The sequence below is a fragment of the Sphaerodactylus townsendi genome, linkage group LG12, assembly GCF_021028975.2.
Source record: "Sphaerodactylus townsendi isolate TG3544 linkage group LG12, MPM_Stown_v2.3, whole genome shotgun sequence".
Lineage (NCBI taxonomy): Eukaryota > Metazoa > Chordata > Lepidosauria > Squamata > Sphaerodactylidae > Sphaerodactylus > Sphaerodactylus townsendi.
In genome coordinates, this window is record NC_059436.1 from 54179680 (window position 1) to 54200343 (window position 20664).

General features: G+C 46.7%; 1 protein-coding gene across 1 annotated transcript in view; it reads right to left on the minus strand.

Annotated features, from left to right (window-relative positions):
- FNBP1 (formin binding protein 1) overlaps positions 1 to 20664 on the minus strand; it is a 230759-nt gene that overhangs the window by 64289 nt on the left and 145806 nt on the right. The window contains exons 7-10 of the mRNA XM_048512254.1: positions 18139 to 18267; positions 9474 to 9620; positions 5157 to 5352; positions 1494 to 1678 (exon numbers count right to left, since the gene is read on the minus strand). Coding sequence (XP_048368211.1) covers positions 1494 to 1678; positions 5157 to 5352; positions 9474 to 9620; positions 18139 to 18267 — 657 coding nt within the window. The remainder of the gene's footprint in view (positions 1 to 1493; positions 1679 to 5156; positions 5353 to 9473; positions 9621 to 18138; positions 18268 to 20664) is intronic.

Below are 20664 nucleotides of genomic sequence, written 5' to 3' on the forward strand. Positions count from 1 at the left end.
TTTTAAATAGATGTTCGGGGGGAAGCAGACATAAATCTATGCCTACTTAAGTTTACATGTCATACATTTCAGGTTTTTCCCTGTTAATATGGGGATTCTTTGACCCTTTTGTAAGAGCACTGAACAGATGTTAACACAAACTAGAGAAATATAAACAGTGGCGTAGCTATAATGGGGACATCTGGGGACAAACGCCCCGGGTGCCCTGCGGTGAGTCACGTGGGGGGCAGAAAATTGCCCCCCACCCACTCCCCCTTCCTGCCCCACCAAAGCTTTTCAGCTGGCTGCTCTTTGTGGGGCACCCCCCACCCGACCCCTCACCCCACCCCGCTCTGCTAGGCCTGGCAGAGGATTTTCAGCCGGTTGTTCTTTGCAGCTGGCTGAACTAAGGTAAGTGGGCAGGGGACAGGGAGGTGTCCCCACCCTGCCCCCCTCATCCTGCCCCACCAAGCCCAGCAGAAGCTTTTCAGACAGCTGCAAAGAGCAGTCATCTGAACTAAGGTAAGTGGGGGGGGCGTGGGGGGGCGGGGTGCCGCGGGGGGATGGAGGCCTGCTCGGGGGGGGGGGCGGGGACCATTCCCCCCAATGCCTTTGAGTATAAAGTGCCTTCAGCCCCTATTGGAAAACTGAAGAGGGGCAACTTTTTAAAAGGTTTTGTGCCCTTGGAAGGGAAAGCCCACGGGGTGTGGAGGAATTTGAGTTGGAAAGGACTATGTACACTCTTAGAGGATAGGCCTCTCTCACAATTATGTCCCTTTTCTTTAAGAAAGGATGTGATATATCCAGTGGTGGGATTCAGCAGGTTCGCACCACTTCAGCAGAACCAGTTGTTAAAATGGTGCTTGTAAACTACTAGTTGTCAAATTATTTGAATCCCACCATCAGAACCGGTTGTTGAATTATTTGAATCCCACCACTGGATATATCCCTTAGGAAACTGGGGTCTTCAGTTTGATTTCCACATCTAACACTCTTTGGACTTTATAATATTATCAGAGACACTACCGCAGAAGTTGTAAACTCCAGTACTGAACTAAAACTGGGGCAAAAGAAAGGGGGCTGTAAAAATCCAACAGCAATTAATCAATCACGAATTAACCCACCAGTAAATTTCACCGTACAAATAAGATCACAAGCAGTTGTTTCCCATTTGGGTGATGAATGGGCTTGGATCTCAGCCCTTATTCATTCTTTCTTTTTTCCCCCCTTTTTGCATTATTTATTGTTTACATTTGTGTGTAGGGAAAAACACAAAGCCACTCTGTTCCATAAACAGAAAAAAGAACGTTGTTTTTTGTGGTTTCATTGTGGGGGTTTTGACTACAGCACTGAATTTCTCAGAATCTGATGTGTAAGTTATGATTTAAAAAAACAAACGAGAGGAAAATGGGGAGGGCAGAAGAAAAAATGGGCTCAGTTCTTGAAATAAGTCAAGAAGAACGTGCAGTTGAAGCACAAGATAGAGACAGACAGACATCCAGAGGAGAACTTACCCCGCGTTTTAGGCTCCTGAAGCAGTGGATTTTGGGTTTGGAGGTCATAAACTCGTTGAAGCGATGGGAGAGGGGTTCCTTTTGCTGCTTGGGAGACTGGGGGCCGTTGGGAACAGCAGAGGGTGAGCCAGAGAAAGGGGGTGGAGGAGGGGGCTGATGGGGGGATGTTAAAAGGGACATAAGCTACGTATAAGAGATGGAGAAGTGATAGAATTAAAAAAAACCCGAAATCAAAGATTAAAAAACAAACCCAGAAAAGCACATACAAAAAAAAAGCAAGCGTAAAAAAGAAGCAACATTTGAAATCAAGATCAATCGGAGGCAAATCATTAAAGCCATGGTTTTCAAAAGAAAGAAAGAAAGAAAGAAAGAAAGAAAGAAAGAAAGAAAGAAAGAAAGAAAGAAAGAAAGAAAGAAAGAAAGAAAGAAAGAAAGAAAGAAAGAAAGAAAGAAAGAAAGAAAGAAAGAAAGAAAGAAAGAAAAGGAACAGAAAAAGAAGGATCAAGGGTTGGGAGGGGTGTTTTTGTAGTGAAAGATTTGCATTACAAAAGGGAGGTGTGATAGAAAATGAGGAGTTTTAGTAAGAGATGCAGTGCAAAGAATTAACGTCTAGCATTTCTCCCCATTCCAAGACCCATCATGCTGCATGCAATCCAGATGAGAGGGTGAAGTGGGAAGATATGATGCCCTCAGCCCGGCCACTCCTGCCAAATGATCCTGACTCAAAGAGAACTTCTTCAATATAACAAACAGGGTGATGTAACGGCACAGGTGGTTTCCCTTCGGTCTCCATCCAGCTACAAACCTCCCTGAGCGGACCTAATCAGCAGGGGGGCAGTTGAGCAAAATGGCACCCAAGGCTCATCCTGGGCACCATGCCCCCTAACTCCCCGCGGAGTTTGCAGCATGGGCGCAGTTGAAAGCCAATTCCACATGAAACTTGAGAGCAGGGCCAGTTGGGGGGGGGGGGCACGAGCCCGGCTGGCCCTGCTCCCAAGCTCCACCTGGAGTTTAGAGGCAGGGCCAGCCCTGCGGATCAATGCTCAACTGTGCACCTGTCCTGAACAACACGGGGAGTTCAAGGTGGGGCACAGTTGGGGGGTGCGGCCCTGCGAAGTGCCCCGCATGTGACCACAGAGAGTGGACCCCGGGGCTCCAGCTCCCCCACACCCCCTAATGAAACTGTTAATCAGGCTCTCTCTTAGGCCAACCTTCCCCACAAGGGTTGTCGTAAAGGTAAAACGGTCAGAGAAGGGAAGCAGCATGTGGGTCACACCAAGCTCCCTGGAGGGCAGGATTGAAAAAGAAACATGACTGATGATTAAATTAAAGCACAAGGCATCGCTCACCAATTAAAATAGGTTGACATAAAAGATGAGTTAGATTCAAGTCCAGGAGCACCTTAGAAACCAACAAAATGTTCAGGGCCTCAGATTTCAAGAGCCCAATTTCCCTTTGCCAGATGGTCTCTAAGGTGGCCCTGGGCTCAAATTGAACTGGCCTACTGCAGATGAACACGGCTACCCTCTGGAATGATAAAGAGAGGAGAGATGCTTTCCAACAATTGCTTACAGTGCAAATCTAAGTAAAGATATTTTAAGCCTGTTCAGAACTCCGTGCAGTTTCAGGTTCATATGGACTACAATTCATTAGTGCCCCTGCCAGCATGGCCAATTGGCCATGCTGGCAGGGGCTAATGGGATTTGTAGTCCATGAACATCTGGAGAGCCGCAGGTTGCAGACCCTAGTTTAAGCCCAAAGAATGGATTTAGACTGGAGTAACTCTCTTGAGAATTGAACTGTCATTAGTCCAGTGTCTATTTTCCCTTTGTGAGCAGAGTTCTTGTGCAACTCTAAGGCAAGGGGACTTCAAACTCCATTCTTGGAAGCTGATGAGGAGTCCCGCCCTACCCTAAGACCAGTACAAGCCACTGGGCTTTCCTGACGGCCAACCTGTCTGCTGCTGCTGATCTTCCTGCAGCCGTAGAGTCACAGGAGGATGTGACGGGGGGGCCCACGGCTGCTTTTGCGTTGGTATTCCAGAGGCTGCACACTGAATTGATCCAAGACAACTGTGAGCCCACGATGCCTTGCCAATGCCCTGTGGGAATGTGCGTGCTGGCACTCATCTCACAATCCTTTGTAATCAGGTGGTGTTCCAAGGCAGATCCTCAGAGGTCACAAGGGACAGGTCTGTCAATGGCTACTAGCCAAGGTGACTCAAGGGAGCCGCCATGTTCAGAGGCAGCAAACCCTTATGAGGCAACATCAGGGGAAACCCTTGGTCTCCGTGCCCTGTTGGCTGCACCTCCAAGGGAATGGGTTTGTTGCTGTGGGAAACAGGTTGCCAGACCAGATGTTCCCCTCAGCTCCAGCAGGGCTCCTCTTGCACCAATGTGAAAAAAGTTATCTGGGGCCCCTTCCGCACACGCAAAATAATGCGTTTTCAAACCACTTTCACAACTAGTTTGCAAGTGGATTTTGCTATTCCACACAGCTTCAAAGAGCACTGAAAGCAGTTTGAAAGTGCATTATTCTGCATGTGCGGAATGAGCCTGAGTCCCATGCTAGTCTTTTCTCCCGGAGCTTAAACAATAAATGTCAGAAGTGTGTCCTGCAATCCACCCTGAGCACCAGGAACAGGGAAAGAGACTGAGGATCCTGCTAGCCCTGATGAGAGACCCAGCGGGAACCCCAGTCACGTGCTGCCAGACATCATTTGCCACGCTGGTGGTGGAATGAGAGGCAACATTTAAATTGGAGGAGAGTTACACAGGCAGATCCCAAACATTTGCTGTCCAGCACGCACAAGTAAACAGCTACACGTATACCAGCATCACACCACGTAGCAGAGGCCAGTCATTAACCCTTGATCACCCATGACAAAGACATGCTTCAGGTGGCCAGGCAAGAAAGGTCTTATGAATTGGAAGAGGGCTGGGGTTTTTTGTGGAATATACCACAAATGGGCTAAACTTCAGTAGCCTTACAGCTGACAGAAAAATGACCATGTGCCAGTATCCTCGTGGCATCTCCGTGCCACAGCAGGAAGTTAGAGTGAAGCAGACGTTTAGAATGAGGCTGATATTGTGAGTTAAAAAAATATGTGATGTTCCATGCCACAAATAAGGCTTTAATCATGCTAGGGTGGAAAAAGAGGGGGGGAAAGCTCTGCCAGCCCCCACCCCCTTTCAGCACGTTTTGAAAAGCAAAGGAAAAATCAGCTCAAGTGTAGCAGCAAAGACAGACACGTTAGCAAAAAGCAACTGTAGGCATGGGACAATGGATGCAGAGAGCAATTATCTGGAATCAAACGAGAAACAGAAACCACCATGGCAAAGACATGATAACTGAAAACCAGAAAGCGAGAAACTAATAAAAGCAACACAATCCTTCAAAAGTACATTGGCAAATTAAAGGAAAAACTTTACACAACAGAAGCAAAATCCAGCAATTAAAGGCCAAAAAAACCAAAACCCCTATTACAACAAATTACAACAGGACATCAGCAATTAGTTCTTAGAAACTAATTTCTATGAAAAAAAAAGAGAGAGAGAAAAGACTTCAACTGCTGGGATTATAAAATAAGACACAAGTAGCAAACTACAAAAGTTACTGATGCCAAGACAAAGCCCCAAAAAAATCGGTAATCACCTTATTTTTTCCTTTTGGACATGAACGGGCCAGCCAACTTGCTCCTGGACTTGGTGGAGAACCTGGATTCCGATTTTCCGTCTTTGGAATTTGAAAGGCTAGATTCTGAGACGGTGCGCTTAATTGGCTGGGTGAAGTCTTCGAAGTCAACATCACCAGGAGGCTCAAAGCCAGACTTAAAGGCTTCTATGACCAACTGTGAATCCTGCGAGAGACCCAGAAGTTGCAGAAGTCAAAACCATTGATGTATGAACTGGTGCTCTCTGATGACTGGAGGCTCAGGACTGTTTGGCAGGGGGACTTTAATGTTATCGAGATTGCTGTGAGGACCAAGAAGATCTAAGGGCAGATCCTCACTGAAATGAGCAACTCACTGGGTGGGTGATCTCAGGCCAGCTGGGCTGCTCTTTGTAGGAAAGGCAGGATAGAAATCTGATGGAAATAGGTAGCTTTCTCGACAGGGTTGTACTTTGGGACATTTAACGGCGGCAGTCACAGACAGCAGTGCGGAAAGGAAAAACTTCTTTGTGCATGTTAATATCAAACTCCTTTGGCTGCGCAGAAAATGCACCCAATTTTAACGCGGAGAGGATTCTCCGAGAGTAGGCATCTGATCTGGAAATATTGTGTGTGTCGCTTAATCGCCTCTCACCCCATATGTCCTGGGTAGGCTCTCTGGTGGACTCAGTGCAGAGGCCAATTCTACCTGGTGGTCCCTGGCTCCCTCCGATGATGGCTGGCCTCTTTACCCGAGCCAGGTGCATTTACTGCCCTGGCCCCTGCCTGCTGGTGGAACACCCTTCCATCAGATGCTGGCCCTGCAGCGAACTTCAAGCTTAATTCGCGAGGGCCTGTAAAACGGGTTTTGTCTCCCACCGGGCTTTTGGTGAGGCCAGCGATGACCTCCTCCAGGATGCCCCTCCTGTGTTGCGTACACCCCACACTTGCCGCGTCTCGCCTATTCCTTAGCGACGACCCTGCGGGGACGACTACAGTTTCCGGGCTGTATGGCCGTGTTCTAGCAGCATTCTCTCCTGACGTTTCGCCTGCATCTGTGGCTGGCATCTTCAGAGGATCTGATGGTGGGAATGGAAAGCAAGTGGAGTACTGTGAGATGTCAGCCACAGATGCAGGCGAAACGTCAGGAGAGACCATACAGCCAGGAAACCACACAGCACCCCACTAATCAATAGCTAATCAATAGCTTCCCCTGGAGAAAATGCTACTTTGGAGGGTGTCCTCTATGGCTTTGTAGTCCCTCCCATTTCCCTAGCTGTGCCCTTTCCAGGTTCTACCCGCCAGATCCTCAGGAATTTCCCAAACCAGAAGGTTGCTTCATTATGGAGCTGTTCTTGCTAACAAATGGGACAGCGGAATGAGAGGCTACTGGAATTAAAAGCTCCTTGTAAATTGATATGAAAATCCCTCTGCAAAGAGTTATCCAGGGAATAGAGTTAAGTTGGATATAACCAAGGTTGAGATACACAGATCAATAGCGAAGTGTCTTTTCCAGGGGCAATATTCTGCTTTGATGAGTAGTGGGTAGTCTAATGGGTTGAAGGTTTGGTTCTTCGTTTTTTTCCCCCGTCTCATGAAATGAAAGGTAGATTTTTGTTACAGATAGGCAATTTATGTGTTCAAGAAACTGAAAGGCTGCCTCTCCAGAGACTTGTACAAAGAGTCTAAAACAATAAAAACAATTAAACATAAGCATAAAACGTAATAAATTAGAAACCACCAATGAGTGCCAGCTATAAAATTCAGATTCCTCTGAAGGGGCACAAAACAGTATTAAGCAGCATAAAAGAGCAACGCAACATTCCGCATGTTATTTTATTAATTGTATCCTATTTTTTTCTAGTGTCTCAAGGCAGCTTAGGTTATAAAAACAGTAGTCACAAAACTACAGCAATTGTCAAAATCAGTGGTATTCACTGGCGTAATGCCCATTGGGCAAGGTGGGCAGCTGCCCAGGGCATCACCTTGTGGGGGGCATCAAAATGCTGGGTTCGTTTTTGGGTATTTTAGTGGTTTTCCATTTTTGGCCTGCAGGGGGCGTAGTTTTTAGGCTAGTGGCACCAAAATTTCAGCGTATCATCAGGAGACTGTCCTTATGCTACCCCCCAAGTTTGGTGAGGTTTGGTTCTGGGAGTCCAAAGTTATGGACTCCCAAAAGGGGTGCCCCTATCCCCCATTGTTTCCAATGGGAGCTAATAGGAGATGGGGGCTACAGTTTTGAGGGTCCAAACTGCACCAAACTTGGGGGGTATCATTAGGGCAGTCTCCTGATGAGACCCTGAAAGGTTTGAGACTGTGCCTTCAGAAATGTGCCCCCCCACCCCCCAGCCTGCAACCCCCATTGACAGCAATGCAGAAAACTCAATGCAGAACAAAGATTCTTGGGCAAATTTCTAGGATGTTCCTGCAGGGGGTGCATTTTTGGATGTATCAGCACCAAACCTCACCAAACTTGGGGAGTAGCATAAGGACAGTCTCCTGATGATATGCTGAAATTGTGGTGCTGGTATGTCTAAAAATGCACCCCTGCAGGTACCAATGTCCTGGTGCCAAAAAAAATTGGTCGTGGTGGAGTGGCTGCCCATGGGGGAGGGGCGGGGGGCATCCAACTCAGGTTTTGCCCAGGGCTACAGTTTACCCAGGGCTGCCTCGTTACGCCCCTGGGTGGGGGGAGACACCAGCCAAGGAAGCCCAAACATCCTCATGAGCACAATTTATATAGGCTGCAGGTTTGTTGGCTGAGAGAGTTGGTTTTTATTTTTGTAGAGCTGAGTATAGCCCTGGCATTCCCCCAACATGTCCCTATAAAAATCCCTTGCAACTCAAGCTGCCTGCAGCTTTTCAATCTGCTGCTCCATCTATCAAAGGCCATTGGCATTAGGCTGCGGTTCTTGGTTGTTCCATCTCTGCGTGCATTTGATCCCTGTCGACTCTGGAGGGAATACAGCAGCTACCCAGGCAGGCCTCATAAGCCCAACATTTAAGGTGTAAGGAAAAGAGGGGAGAAAAATATAGGGGGGGAATGACTATCCTTTGTTTCCATGATCCACAGCAGAAAAGTTGAGGAAACTCCCTTTTAACCCCTATTGCATTGTAGTAACCAAGGAGGAAGAATGTACAATCAAGCCATGAATCTGGCCAACCAAAGAGGAATCAACAAATAAAACTATGGATATTGTATTTTCATTGTGGCAAGGACCTTTCTCAGTTCAGGGATAGAGCGTGCTGCTAATTTTAATCCAGCCAGTGGTTCAATTGTTCCTTGCTTAGGTAAAATTTTATTTATCTATTTTTATTTGATGTGGTTTAGAACCCCACCCACCCAAGGCCAGGCTGAGGGCAACTGTCACTCATATTTACGCCACATCTTAAAAGCGCTGTAGCAATAAATTGATAATTAAAACATTCTAATACTTAATAATTACTCAGATGGCGATCTGTCAAACACATTGCCCATACATCAAACCCAACTCTCGTCCCAGTTTTATTTAATCCTATGGGTGGGAGAAATTTTATTATAAATAAACAGTGATTGTCTGCTGATTTAGCACCTCTCATTTTTCTGAGCTCATGTAGAGGACTCTGCATTAAAAAATATAACAATTTTACCTATTGAAATATAGGTATGACCAGAAAATGCACTCTGTATCTCTTTAGAACAGGTCTGAACGCAGAGAGTATACCAGAGTATACCACAAAGAGTATACCACTGAAAGGATCCCTCTTCCTTTAAGCAGGCATGCTGACACATGAGTAAGTTTACAGTTATCCCTTCCACATCGTGACTTTCCCCATCACAGTTTCGATATGTCAGCATAAGAAATTAAACGGAAATTTGGGGGGAGTTTTGTGGAAGCCGCAGATGACACGCAAAGGCCAGACGACACAGGAACATTTTAGAAACTCAGAAATGTATAAAATATATGTATAATATTGTATAATATCAACATATTTTATCTTTTAATGCCATAAACATACACAGTTTCTTTTTAAAAGTTAAAACAAAAGAGAAAGAAAAAAAATTCAGACTTAATCTGAAGTCTTTATGCGGATTTTATGCAGATTTCCGCATAATTTTATGCGGATTTCCAGATGGGGGGGGGGGTGCCGTGCCCCTAAACTCAGCGATGTGGAAGGGATAACTGTACTTACATGGCAGGTTTTATGAAAGTGCCATTACAGGAAGCTAACTGTGGGCATTTTCCTGCAGGTAAATTCTCACAGAAGATTTCACAAAACCCCTGGAACGATCACGTTTTGTTGCAATATCCTGTGGATAGATTTTCTCAAAAGATTTTCTCAACTCACGGCCTTCTGATTGATGGATTCAGCCGCCCTGGTGATCTCATCCAGACACTTCCCGATGATGGGGACGACTTGCCGGTCCACCTCTGCAAAGCTTTTCATGGATTCACCGACCCTGACTATCCTCTTCTCTTCCATCTCTTGTATTTTCTGAAACGACAATGTTAATACTTTCAACTGTTTAATAATTTTCTCATTGCAACTCAAGGCAGATTAGAAGTACCACAGAACAATTCAGTTCATCAGTAGTCCAGTCACAAAAACATGATAACGTTGAAATGATAACAATATTTGAATCTAACTGTAAAGAAGCCTGGTAAAACAATCAGCAAGTAGCTTACTAAATATAGCAGCATACCATAAGTAAAGCCCTGTAAAGTAGGCCAGCCTTGCTACAGATTGCTGTGTTTCATTTACTCTGCTGTGCACCAGGGTCGTAACAAGGCAGCCCTGGGCAAACTATGAAACCCTGGAGCAGGCAAAGAGCCACCACAGAGTTGGATCTGATGGAAGCTGACCACTCCCACCATGACCAATTTTTTTTTGCACCAGGACATTGGTGCCTGCAGGGGATGCATTTTTAGACATATCAGCACCAAAATTTCAGTGTATCATCAGGAGACTGTCCTTATGCTACCCCCCAAGTTTGGTGAGGTTTGGTTCAAGGAGTCCAAAGTTATGGACTTCCAAAGGGGGTGCTCCCATCCCCCATTGTTTCCAATGGGGAGCCTATTAATAGGAGCATAGGAGGCTAGGGCAGTTTTTTGAGGGTCCATGCAACTTTGGCCAACAAACTGCAACCTAAACCACAAGGGGTATCATTAGGAACAGATCTCCTGATAGACCTAAACGTTTTGAACTGTGCCTTCATAAAATGTCCCCAATACCAGCCTTCAACCCCCATTGACAGCAAGAACGAAAACCCAATGCAGAACAAAGATTCTTGAACAAAATTTACCGCTGGATTGATGTTCCTGCAGGGGGGTGCATTTTTTTGATCGCATCGACTTTTACCAAAACTGTTGTCACTTGCTTAATTAGGTACCCCAAGTTTGGGTGCAGTTTGGTTTAGGGGGTCCAAAGTTTATGGACCCACCCTCAAAGGGAGTGCCCCATCCCCCATTTTTTTGCTAAGGAGATGGGGGCTACCCTTTGAGGGTCCATAACTTTGGACCCCCTGAACCAAACTGCACCAAACTTGGGGGGTGCCATCATCTCCAGATGATACCCTGAAATTTGGTGCCGATACATCCAAAAATGCACCCCTGCAAGGCTATCCTAATTGCTTAAAATCTTTGTTCTGCATAATTCTGCATATAATCAATGAGATGCACCCTGGCTAAAACCGCTCTTGGTTGGCTGGTAGCCTTAGCGCATGACAACCAAGGAGTCCGCTCAGCTGCTGCCAGATGAGGCTGTTTCCCATTGCTGGCTGTCCTTCTACACCACCCCCAAAGATTCCGCTTATCCCACTTGGAGCCCTGGCTCAATGGTAGAGGGGTCTGTTTGTTATGCAGAAGGTCTTGGGTTCAATCCCCGGCCTCTCTAGATAAAGGGCTCAGGCGGAAGGTGATGCGAAAGACCTCAGCAGGACAACCTGGCGAGCTGCTGCCAGTCTGAGCAGACAAGACCCTTGATGGAGCAAAGGTCTGAGATGTACGAGGGCAGGCTTCAGGTGCTCACGATATACCAGCACTGCAGACTGCATTGTGATCTCTGTGGATTTGATTTCCAGAGTGATTTCCTTTGAGGTTTTGGATACAACAATTTGTGACCACAATCTTCGGTGTTTATTACTTAAGAGTGACGGTGATGATCCCTCTGTTCACCCTACTTCACATCTAAATTATGCCTTTGCTTGCTGCCTGCCCTGATTTTAGTCCGTCTAGCCACGCCCTAGTTAGCACCTCTGAGAGTTCATGCCATGCCTTCAGCAATATGAACTGGCTATTTTCTACATATCCCTGGCCTCAATGCCTTTGTATCTGTGGAGCTGAAGTGGTTGAAGATTTACTGCACTATGTGCTTGTTTGCTCCCTTTATAGTGATCCAAGGAGTAAATATATCAATAGGTTGTTGCCCAAAAGGACAGATCTGCTAACGGCACAAGCAGCCAAGGAGGTAGGAAGGGAACTCAACCCCTGGGGCAGGGGGGCAGATCCATCAAGAAACTTATTTTTGTTGTTGTCTGATACTGATCACGATGCTTCTGAAAGAATAGCGCTATTTGCACTGGCAGCTTGAAAGATCACAGCCCAAACAACACAGTAAAGGTTTAATTTTATCTCATCCCCCTTTTATGCGTATGTAATTACCGATGTATATTTTTTATGTGATGTGCAAAGACTGTGAAGGCAAATGGCCAATGAAATAAACTTGATCTTGTTCATGTGTACTTGTAGAAAGAAGGGCCTTTTGCCTAAGGTGACCAGCCGTCCCGCTTTTGGCGGGACACTCACGCTTTTCCGCAATGTGTCCCGCGGGGTTTTAAAATTGTCCCGATTAGGCAATGCGCTCCTGCGGCCTCGTGCGCCTCCTGCACTGCCACACTGCCTTCTGGGGCACTTCCCTGTTTCCTGACCGGGGAGCGCCGCAAAAGGCAGCGTGCTCCTGCGGCTGCGCGGCTGCGCGTGCGCCCCGCATTACAGGAATAAAAATCTGGTCACCTTACTTTTGCCCCCATCTCCTTTTCACTTCTGAAGAACAGCTAAAGGCTACAACTGGGAAAACTATTCCCATCCCATCCCAGAAGCCAAGATTTAACTCAAGTTGGCTCTGCTCACAGCCCAACGTTCACAGAAAGCAGAGGCAGACCTCCAGTATTTAAACCAATAGACTTACTGCAGCCTAGGCCTCCAAGGAAAACAGATGTTGCATCATGCCAGAAATGATGGATTGCAAACAGGATTTGGGATGAACGTATAGAAACCCATCAGTGAAACAAGGGCACGTGCTCTCTGGCTTCTCGGTGCAACCTGACCAGCAGCTGGCTGCCAAATGGAGCTTTAGAGTTCCCATTCAGTGTCAACCTTCTCAAGGATGACTGAAAACAATTCCAGGAAGAACCCCAGAAAAGACATCCTTTTCCCCAAGCTAAACTTGCTCAGTGCTATTCTGGCACCTGATGAACAAGCCTGGGAAATTTTCTATTGAACTAAAAGATCCAGGCAACCGGCTAATCCAGTGCTGGGAAAAGCCTGATCTTGGCCCTTTCCCCACTTACCTTAAGCCCCGCGCTACTCTCCTCAAGTAGCGCGGGGTCCAGCTGCACTCCCCACTTCAGGAAGTGAGAGCGCAGCTGCTGACGCTGCCTCTCTGCCCCTCAGTGCGGCGTCATTCCTGCTTGCTTTTGAAATAACACCTGCTGATGACCGGGGAAGGTCGTGGGGAGAACCAGAGTGATGCTCCAGGAATTGCGCGCAGCAACCCTCGGGCAGAGGTGAGTGGGGAAAGGGCCCAAGAGACTACCTGTTATTTGACCACAGTCAAATACTACCGGTTTTCACATGCAGATGGGCTTGTGCGGTTTCACAGTTGCTGGTGCAGCTGCTTATACAGGGCAGTGACAACAGAGCTTCGACATGGCAGGTTTCCCCACAGTTTCCCTGGCCCAGTTCCACAGTGGCAGTTGATGTGTTCCATGCCCTTGGGTGCACATAGACCTGGGCGTCGGCACCAGCTCCGGGCGATAGACCTGGACACCGCCAGCGGCTCCGAGCAGTAGACTTGGATGCCGGCATGAGCTCCAGGTGTGGGCTCCAGGCAGTAGACTTTGCCTCTGGCTGGTAGACCTGGGCGCCAGCTGGGGGGGTGGGGGTGGGGGTAGTGGTGGGATCCAAAAATTTTAGTAACAGGTTCCCATGGGGGTGGGATTCAAACAGTGGTGTAGCGCCAATGGGGCTGGGTGGGGCATGATGGGGGCATGGTCGGGCATTCCGGGGGCAGGGCATTAATAATTTCTCTGTTACTGTAAAAAACTCTTACTGTAAAAAAAAGTTCCTAATTTCCAGCTGGTATCTTTCTGTCCATAATTTAAACTCATTATAGCAGAAGTCCCTGCTCGTCTACTGGCAGCCAAGAAACAACTTCACTTCTCCTCTGAATTGACATGCCTGCCAAATGCACTTAATACTGCCTTATTTCAAATACTTAATTTTGTTTCTAGAAATCAAAAGAAGGAGACTTTTCTTAAACAAAGAACTTTATCATATTTCTAAAACATGTTTTTAAAACAGCCCAACAGGGAGAATGATCCCGTTTTCTACCTTTGCTAACCAGCCACATAGGAAACAACAGGACTTCATGATTTTTGGACCTAATGGAATTTCTAATGGAAAAGCAGACCCAATTAGTAACCCCCTCTCGGCACACACAAATAATTAGTAACCCACTCTCGGGAACTGGTGAGAACCTGCTGGATCCCACCTCTGGGTGGGGGTGGAAAATTCAGATTTTGTTTCCAGGCTCCATTTTTCCTAGATATGCCCCTGGCAGCCATCCCCATTTCCCAAGGCCACTGGGGCTGTTTCATTTTTAAAAAACAAACAAACCACAATTGAATATCAGCATAAAGCTAAAACAACATGTGAACAATCTCTGAATTTTCAGCTTTCTTTTTAAAGTAAGCCTCTGGCCTCTTTTGTTTCCTCTTATATCTCCACATTAAAAAGAACCCAGGGACTTACTTTTTAATGAAAACTGAGGTTTTTGAGAACCTGGTACACATTTCGTTATGATATTATGTCAATATAATAATATTCAATTGCCATTTTTTTAAATAGCGCCCCCCTCTCCCCGGGTGATGGGGAAGTAAGAAAAATCTAAACTTTCTCACTCATGGGGCAGCCATCCAGTCTTTAAACGCGATCTTCCAGAAAATGTTGTGGCAAAACAGGTTTGAGAAAGGTAAGGAGAAAAACCTGCAGAAACCCTGGGAGATGCAAAAGTACATGCTCAGAGAAATACTTTTCCAGAGGCTGAGGCCTGGAGAGGAAATTTGAAGGAAATAGCAGCCCTAATTGTCTTTGCTGCTATGATCACACATGTTGATCACAGGCCAAATGCTGCCGTGGAAGTAATGTTACAGCAGAGATAATGGAGTTCCAAAATAATTTTAAGCCAAAAGCTTAAAGCCCGACAAAGGGAATAAAATCAGATAAATATTTTTATTCAAAAGCCAACAGACGGGCAAAACAGCATCAGGGGAACCACGTAAAAATGGCTGCTGTCTCTCTTATATTTATAGGTCACATCAAGGAATAGCAGTAAAAGAATACACCCCAAAAGTTCATCATCATCCAATCCAATCATTTTGAAGAGGGTTAGGGGGGGATGGGGCAACTAATAGCGTGCCCTTATTGGAAGATGTCAGCATCCTGGTTTCTTTGGCGCCAGATGAACTAGGGCCCTGTTTAACTTTCTAATCCTATATATTGTCTTTTTTGTTGCCCTTCTCCTTAGCGGGCAAAGAGTACAAAACGATTTTCATGTTTTCTCTCTTCTGTCACTAGAAGAAGGGCAAATCCAAGGCATCCGTCTGGGAGCAGTAAGACCTTAAAAACAGTTGAATTTGCACATTCTGTATAACTCTGAACAAGGGGCATTCTGCTGGGCTATCAAGCTTGCCTAGTAACAGAAAAAGGATAGATTTTCAAGCTTGCATTTTTCTTTGTTCAGCTGCATCATGGTTGCCAGCTACCCATTACAGAAAGAAAGTAATGGGGGGCAAAAGAAAATCTGAGAATATTCCTCTTATGCCTTCTGTGCCTACAGTAACATTAGTGGTAGTTAATCCAGAAGACAAAATCTCCCATCCTATCAGTCAACTCTCAGATGACGGATGGAGTTCAAACATTGCAGACATTCAGGCCTGCTTCGCAAAGCCACAAACAGGGCAGCTGTTTTCAGCCGACACCAGCCTGTGCCATCACAATGCAAATGTTTTCTTGTTTCACAGCTGCAGAACAGAGGTGGTGACAGAATGAAAACCAGGACGAATAACAGTGATGTCACCATCCGGCTTCCTCTTGTTCTGACATACCAATTATTAATTCTGTCCAGTTATAGCCCTCCCCCCACCCACAGCTACACAAACTGCCGCGACCTGTCCAGCAATGGAATAGTTATCTGAGGTGACAGCTTGAAGGAACAGAGGAAAATCAGTTGCTTGTGGGTACCCTGTACGCCCATAAGGAATTATTACGATTTCTTAAACATGTTTTTCAAGTGTGAGATGGCAGTTTCCATTTAAAGAACGGGACCTTGGTATGAGACACTTTCTAGTTCTCAGATAAACAATCCCCTGTTTGGTTACTAGCACTGTGACCACAGCAAACTGCTCATCGGAGGTAAAAAGTAATGGCGATACAGTTGCCAAGCTCCAGATGGTAGCTGGAGATCTCCTAAAGTTACAATTGATCTCCAGACAACAGAGATCCAATTCCTCTGGAGAAAATGGCAGCTTTGGCAGGTGGACTATTATACCTGCTGAGTTCCCTCCCCTCTGCAAAATCCATCTACAGCTCCCTCCCCCTCAAAAAAACCTTGAGGTATTTTTCAAGATAGAGTTAGCAACCCTAGATGGCCAACTTCTTAATATCAGGCTAAATAAGGCGTATGGAGGTCTTCAGCTACTTCAAGCCAGTGGGGTATCCCATGTCCCTGGGCACATGCCTTTTCATCTTGTGTGGAAGTGCCTGAGCCACCTGCCACAGTGCCCCACATCGCGGGGGCGCGGGGGGGGGGGGGCATTTAGGCCCGGTATGCCACTGCCCACAGCATTACTCAAAAATTGTAATTTTGTAAAAGTTTTTTTGTTTGGATGTCCCTCTTGGTCTGAGGGTCTAAACTAGGCTGACCAGACGTCCCGCTTTTGGTGGGACAGCCCCACCTTTAAACAATTTGTCCCATGTCCTGCGGGTTCTTCAAATTGTCCTGATGTCCTGTCACAGGGCGGCAAACGGCAAGCCCCAGAAGGCAGTGCACTCCTGCGGCTGTGCGCGCACAGCCCCCCCCCCCCCCGTCCCGGATCACAAAGGTGACCATCTGGTCACCTTAGTCTAAACTGTTGCTTAGCACATTCAAAACTACAAATCCTCCTTGGCTAAACTTCCCTTCAGCCATGACAGAATTACTGCTTTCTGGTCCTCTTCGCTTCCCACTTTGCTAGGAGTGAGTTTAAAAGAATTCTGGTTCAGGATTATGTGCTATTGCTCAAGTAGTGTCATTTGGGCCTCCAAACAACACCAATGTAGTGACACTGAAAAATACTGAAAAAAAGTGACCTGGGAAACTGGGAGTTGGTTTGCTACTGTTCTCTCAGTTACTCTACCCAGAAATGAGAGGTTAGAGACCAGGCAATAATTGGACACATCATTTTTTTGTATGGGATGGTGTTTTTTTTAAGTAGCAGGTAACTGCCTCTGTCAGTAGCTGAGGAAAGGTGCCCCGAGTTAGTGGCTGATTTATAATAGCTTTGTTGATGTGGTCCTTACATGATATTATCAGCCAGGACAGGCAGACAAGGATCCAGGGTACAAGTAGTGACCTTCACAGATCCCAGGATCTTGTCCACATCCATCACAGAAACTGGGTCAAAACAATCCATAAGCTGCCCCAGTGGTGTATTAGGGAATTCTTCTGCTGTACCTGTGTTATAACTGACATCCAGATCAGAATATCTTTGTGACGTCTTCTCCGCAAAGAACTTGGCAAAAATATCTCGGCTAAGAGCTTGTTCCTGGGATATCAGAGGCTCAGATTTCAGCATCAGCAGAGGTTGGGCTACCCTGAACAACTCGGATGAACGTGAACTAGCTGATAGCCTTTGATTTCAGCATGGTCACCTCATAGGTCTTGCAATGTGCTTTATAGCACTACCTGTCAGATTCAGTATGAGTTCTCTGCCAGCACCGTTCTAGATGTCTCGCAACTTTTTTACAATCGCCCAGCTCTTGGTAAGCCAGGGGGCTGGGTTTTTATCCCAGGGGAGCGAGATGCCTTGCAAATGGCTTCAAGCAGCTTCACATTCCATGTTTCCAGAGCAGCCTCAAAAGAGCACATTTGGAATCCTAACATTCCCCAATCCACTAGTATTTATGAACCATTTGAATCAAACCTCCTTCCATGCAGAGTATTGGGGTTCACCTTGGTTTTAAGTAAGTCGTGGTCAGACCACGGTTCAGTGTGAATCTTCAGCCCTGAAATCAAAACTTCTCGAAAAGTCTTAGTGCAAAAAAATTAAGTCCAGGGTGTGACCTTTTGTGTGTGTTTGTCTAGTCACAATTTGGTTGAGATCCAATGCAGTCAAAGAAGCTATAAGCTTTCGAATCAATCCTAACAAGGTTTCATCAGCATGAATGTTGAAGTCCCCCCAGAACGATCAGACGAGGAGTCTCCAGCACTACACCCAACAATACCTCTGCCAACTCACGGAGCATACCCACTGGGGAACTAGGTGGCTGGTTGAAAGGTAGAATGACAGTGGCTGGTAGACAAGCAGAATACGAGGGAATATATGGAGAACGCTGTTAGAAAAGGCTAGAAGGGTTATACACAAACTTGGATTTGTGATTTATATCTGGTAGACTAACCAGGGTTCATTGGTTTCTCGTTATGTCTGAATGCATCCTAGAAGGGTCGCTGCAAGCCAGTGTAAAGGTGCCCTCACCTGGAATATGTTTGGTATGTGCGTGTGATAATGTTCGTGTTGTTCGTGGTTGAATTTCTGTAGCATGGACGAATATTCCGCTTTGCTGTCTTCAGCCATCTGTTGGCGGAGCTGCGCCTGCTGCCGTGCCTGCGGGAGGGAAAAAGAGGGAACGTCTCAGAAAGGGTCATCTCAGGATGAATCTTCAGTCAAACAGTTAGCATCAATTGGGGTGCTGTGTGGTTTCCGGGCTGTAAGGCCGTGTTCTAGCAGCATTCTCTCCTGACGTTTTGCCTGCATCTGTGGCTGGCATCGCCAGCCACAGATGCAGGCAAAACGTCAGGAGAGAATGCTGTTAGAACACGGCCTTACAGCCCGGAAATCACACAGCACCCCAGTGATTCCGGCCGTGAAAGCCTTCGACAATACAGTTAGCATCAAGTTTGATGGACAGTGTGAGCTTTAGGCCCCAGACAGCAGCACACAGGAAGACCTGACATTTTTAACAGTAGAATCCTGACTGGATCCCATTCTGCAAATAAAAGTACAATACACCACTTCTAATGAGTCAGGGCTGGGTTCAGCCACGAAGCAGCTGCAGGAAACAGCACATGCAGCTCCAAAATGTGGCAATCAACTCCCCCCGGGACTATTTAGGATAGGAAAAACAGGGGAAGGCTCTCCTCCCCCACTCCTGCAGACTTTCTCAACGTCTTTCCCGGCAGCTGCTGTGAGGCTCCAGCAGTAGAAAGCTGGGTTTTGGAAACCTGGACCTGACTAAACATTGTACGGTGCAGTTTGGCTCTCTGACGGAGCATCTTAAGGGAAGTCCTTGAGTCCCAATGAGAAAGGCAGGCTATATAAAATGTAAATTAATGAATGAATAAGTCCTATCCCAAAGTCAAAGTAGTGCCGTGTTTAAGGCATCAGATCCCCACTCATGCCATGGAAGCTTGCTGGGTGATCCTGGGCTACTCATACAATCAGCCCTGCCCTTGGCTGGCATTCGGACGGGAGATCTCTGAGGTGTACCAGGGTTCTGACACAGAGGCAGATAAAGGCACACTATCGCCGAAGGTCTCTGGCTTTGTAAACTCTACAGGGTTGCCACAAGGCAATTGTAACTTGACAGCAAAAAAAGAAAAAAAGCCAAATGCAGCCATGAGGCCCCTAATAGAAACCCTTGATTTTTGCATTATTTGCATTTAACTGTAAACACTTGAAAGCAGAGGTGGGATCCAGCAGGTTCTCACAGGTTCCCGAGAGTAGGTTACTAATTATTTGTGTGTGCCGAGAGGGGGTTACTAATTGGTGATTTTGCCACGTGATTTTTGCCTTAGTTACGCCCCTCCTCTCAGCAGCAGCGCGCAGAACTTGAAGCAGTCTAGCAGGAGGTGCACCGGCGTGTGTGGCAGCCTGCACCTGCGTGCATTCGTTTCCCGCCCAAGGACTGGCGCAGCGGCTGTGTCCTTGCCACAGCCCCGCCCAGAAATGCCCCACCCCAGGAATGCCTGGCCACGCCCCCGTCGTGCCCCGCCCAGCTCCATTGGCGCTACGCCACAGTTTGAATCCCACCACCATGGGAACCTGTTACTAAAATTTTTGGATCCCACCTCTGCTTGAAAGGCAGCTTGAGGCATGTACCTGTCTAATCCAGAACTTCTCCTTCCTTTTCCACATTATCAGTGTTCAGAGTCACCCAATTAAATTGATGGCCAGTAGATTCAGACCAGGACAAGGTGCATAATGTTTCCCTGGGGATATCATTAGGTTGGGTCAAGAGACGTGGTCTGGAGTTCTGCACTTCCTGGCTGAGTGGGTGGCCAATTCATCTCAAGACTGTGGCACATAATAGGCAAGGGCTTAAACATTCCCCTTGTATCATTTTTCTCAACAGAAATGACTCCGGGGAGCCACCATTTGCCCTAGTGGGGGGTCCATTTTGTGCTCACAGGCGATATACAGATTATGTTTCCCAAATGAGTGGCTCCTTTCAGGTCAGGGGAAGAGTATGGAAGTGGAGGTCTAAGCCCGCTCTCCTCACAGTCCTGATCAGAACTGGGCTCACATGTGCTTGGGAAACGGTGAGCTCCAGAATAAGCCCGTCAACCTGATCCAGGTCATCCCCAGGGAAAATGCAATGTGTAGTTGGCCCTTAGATGGCTTTAAATCAGGAATGCCCACTGACCCACTGGCTTTTCCCCGTTCAAACGAAAAAGCACAGGAAAAACCCGCTGCGAAGCTTGCAACCACAAGGTAAGCCCTGCATGCATAATAGAACAGTGACTTAGATTGACAAGTGGCTACCTGGCTCAGTGACTATTAATAGCAAATGTAGGCAAACTGTCTGGATCCGGATCAGCACCCAAATGCACATTTCTTAATTAACCGTGGAAATGGCACTTTAAAAAAAGCCTCTCTTCTGTTGGCCCAATTCCTGTAGTTAGCTTTCATCTAACTACATTACTAAAAGAGGCATTTTGGGTCTGCATGGCCTCTTCATGCTTCCGCATACCTGGGCCATCATACCTTCACGGTGTCACGTCT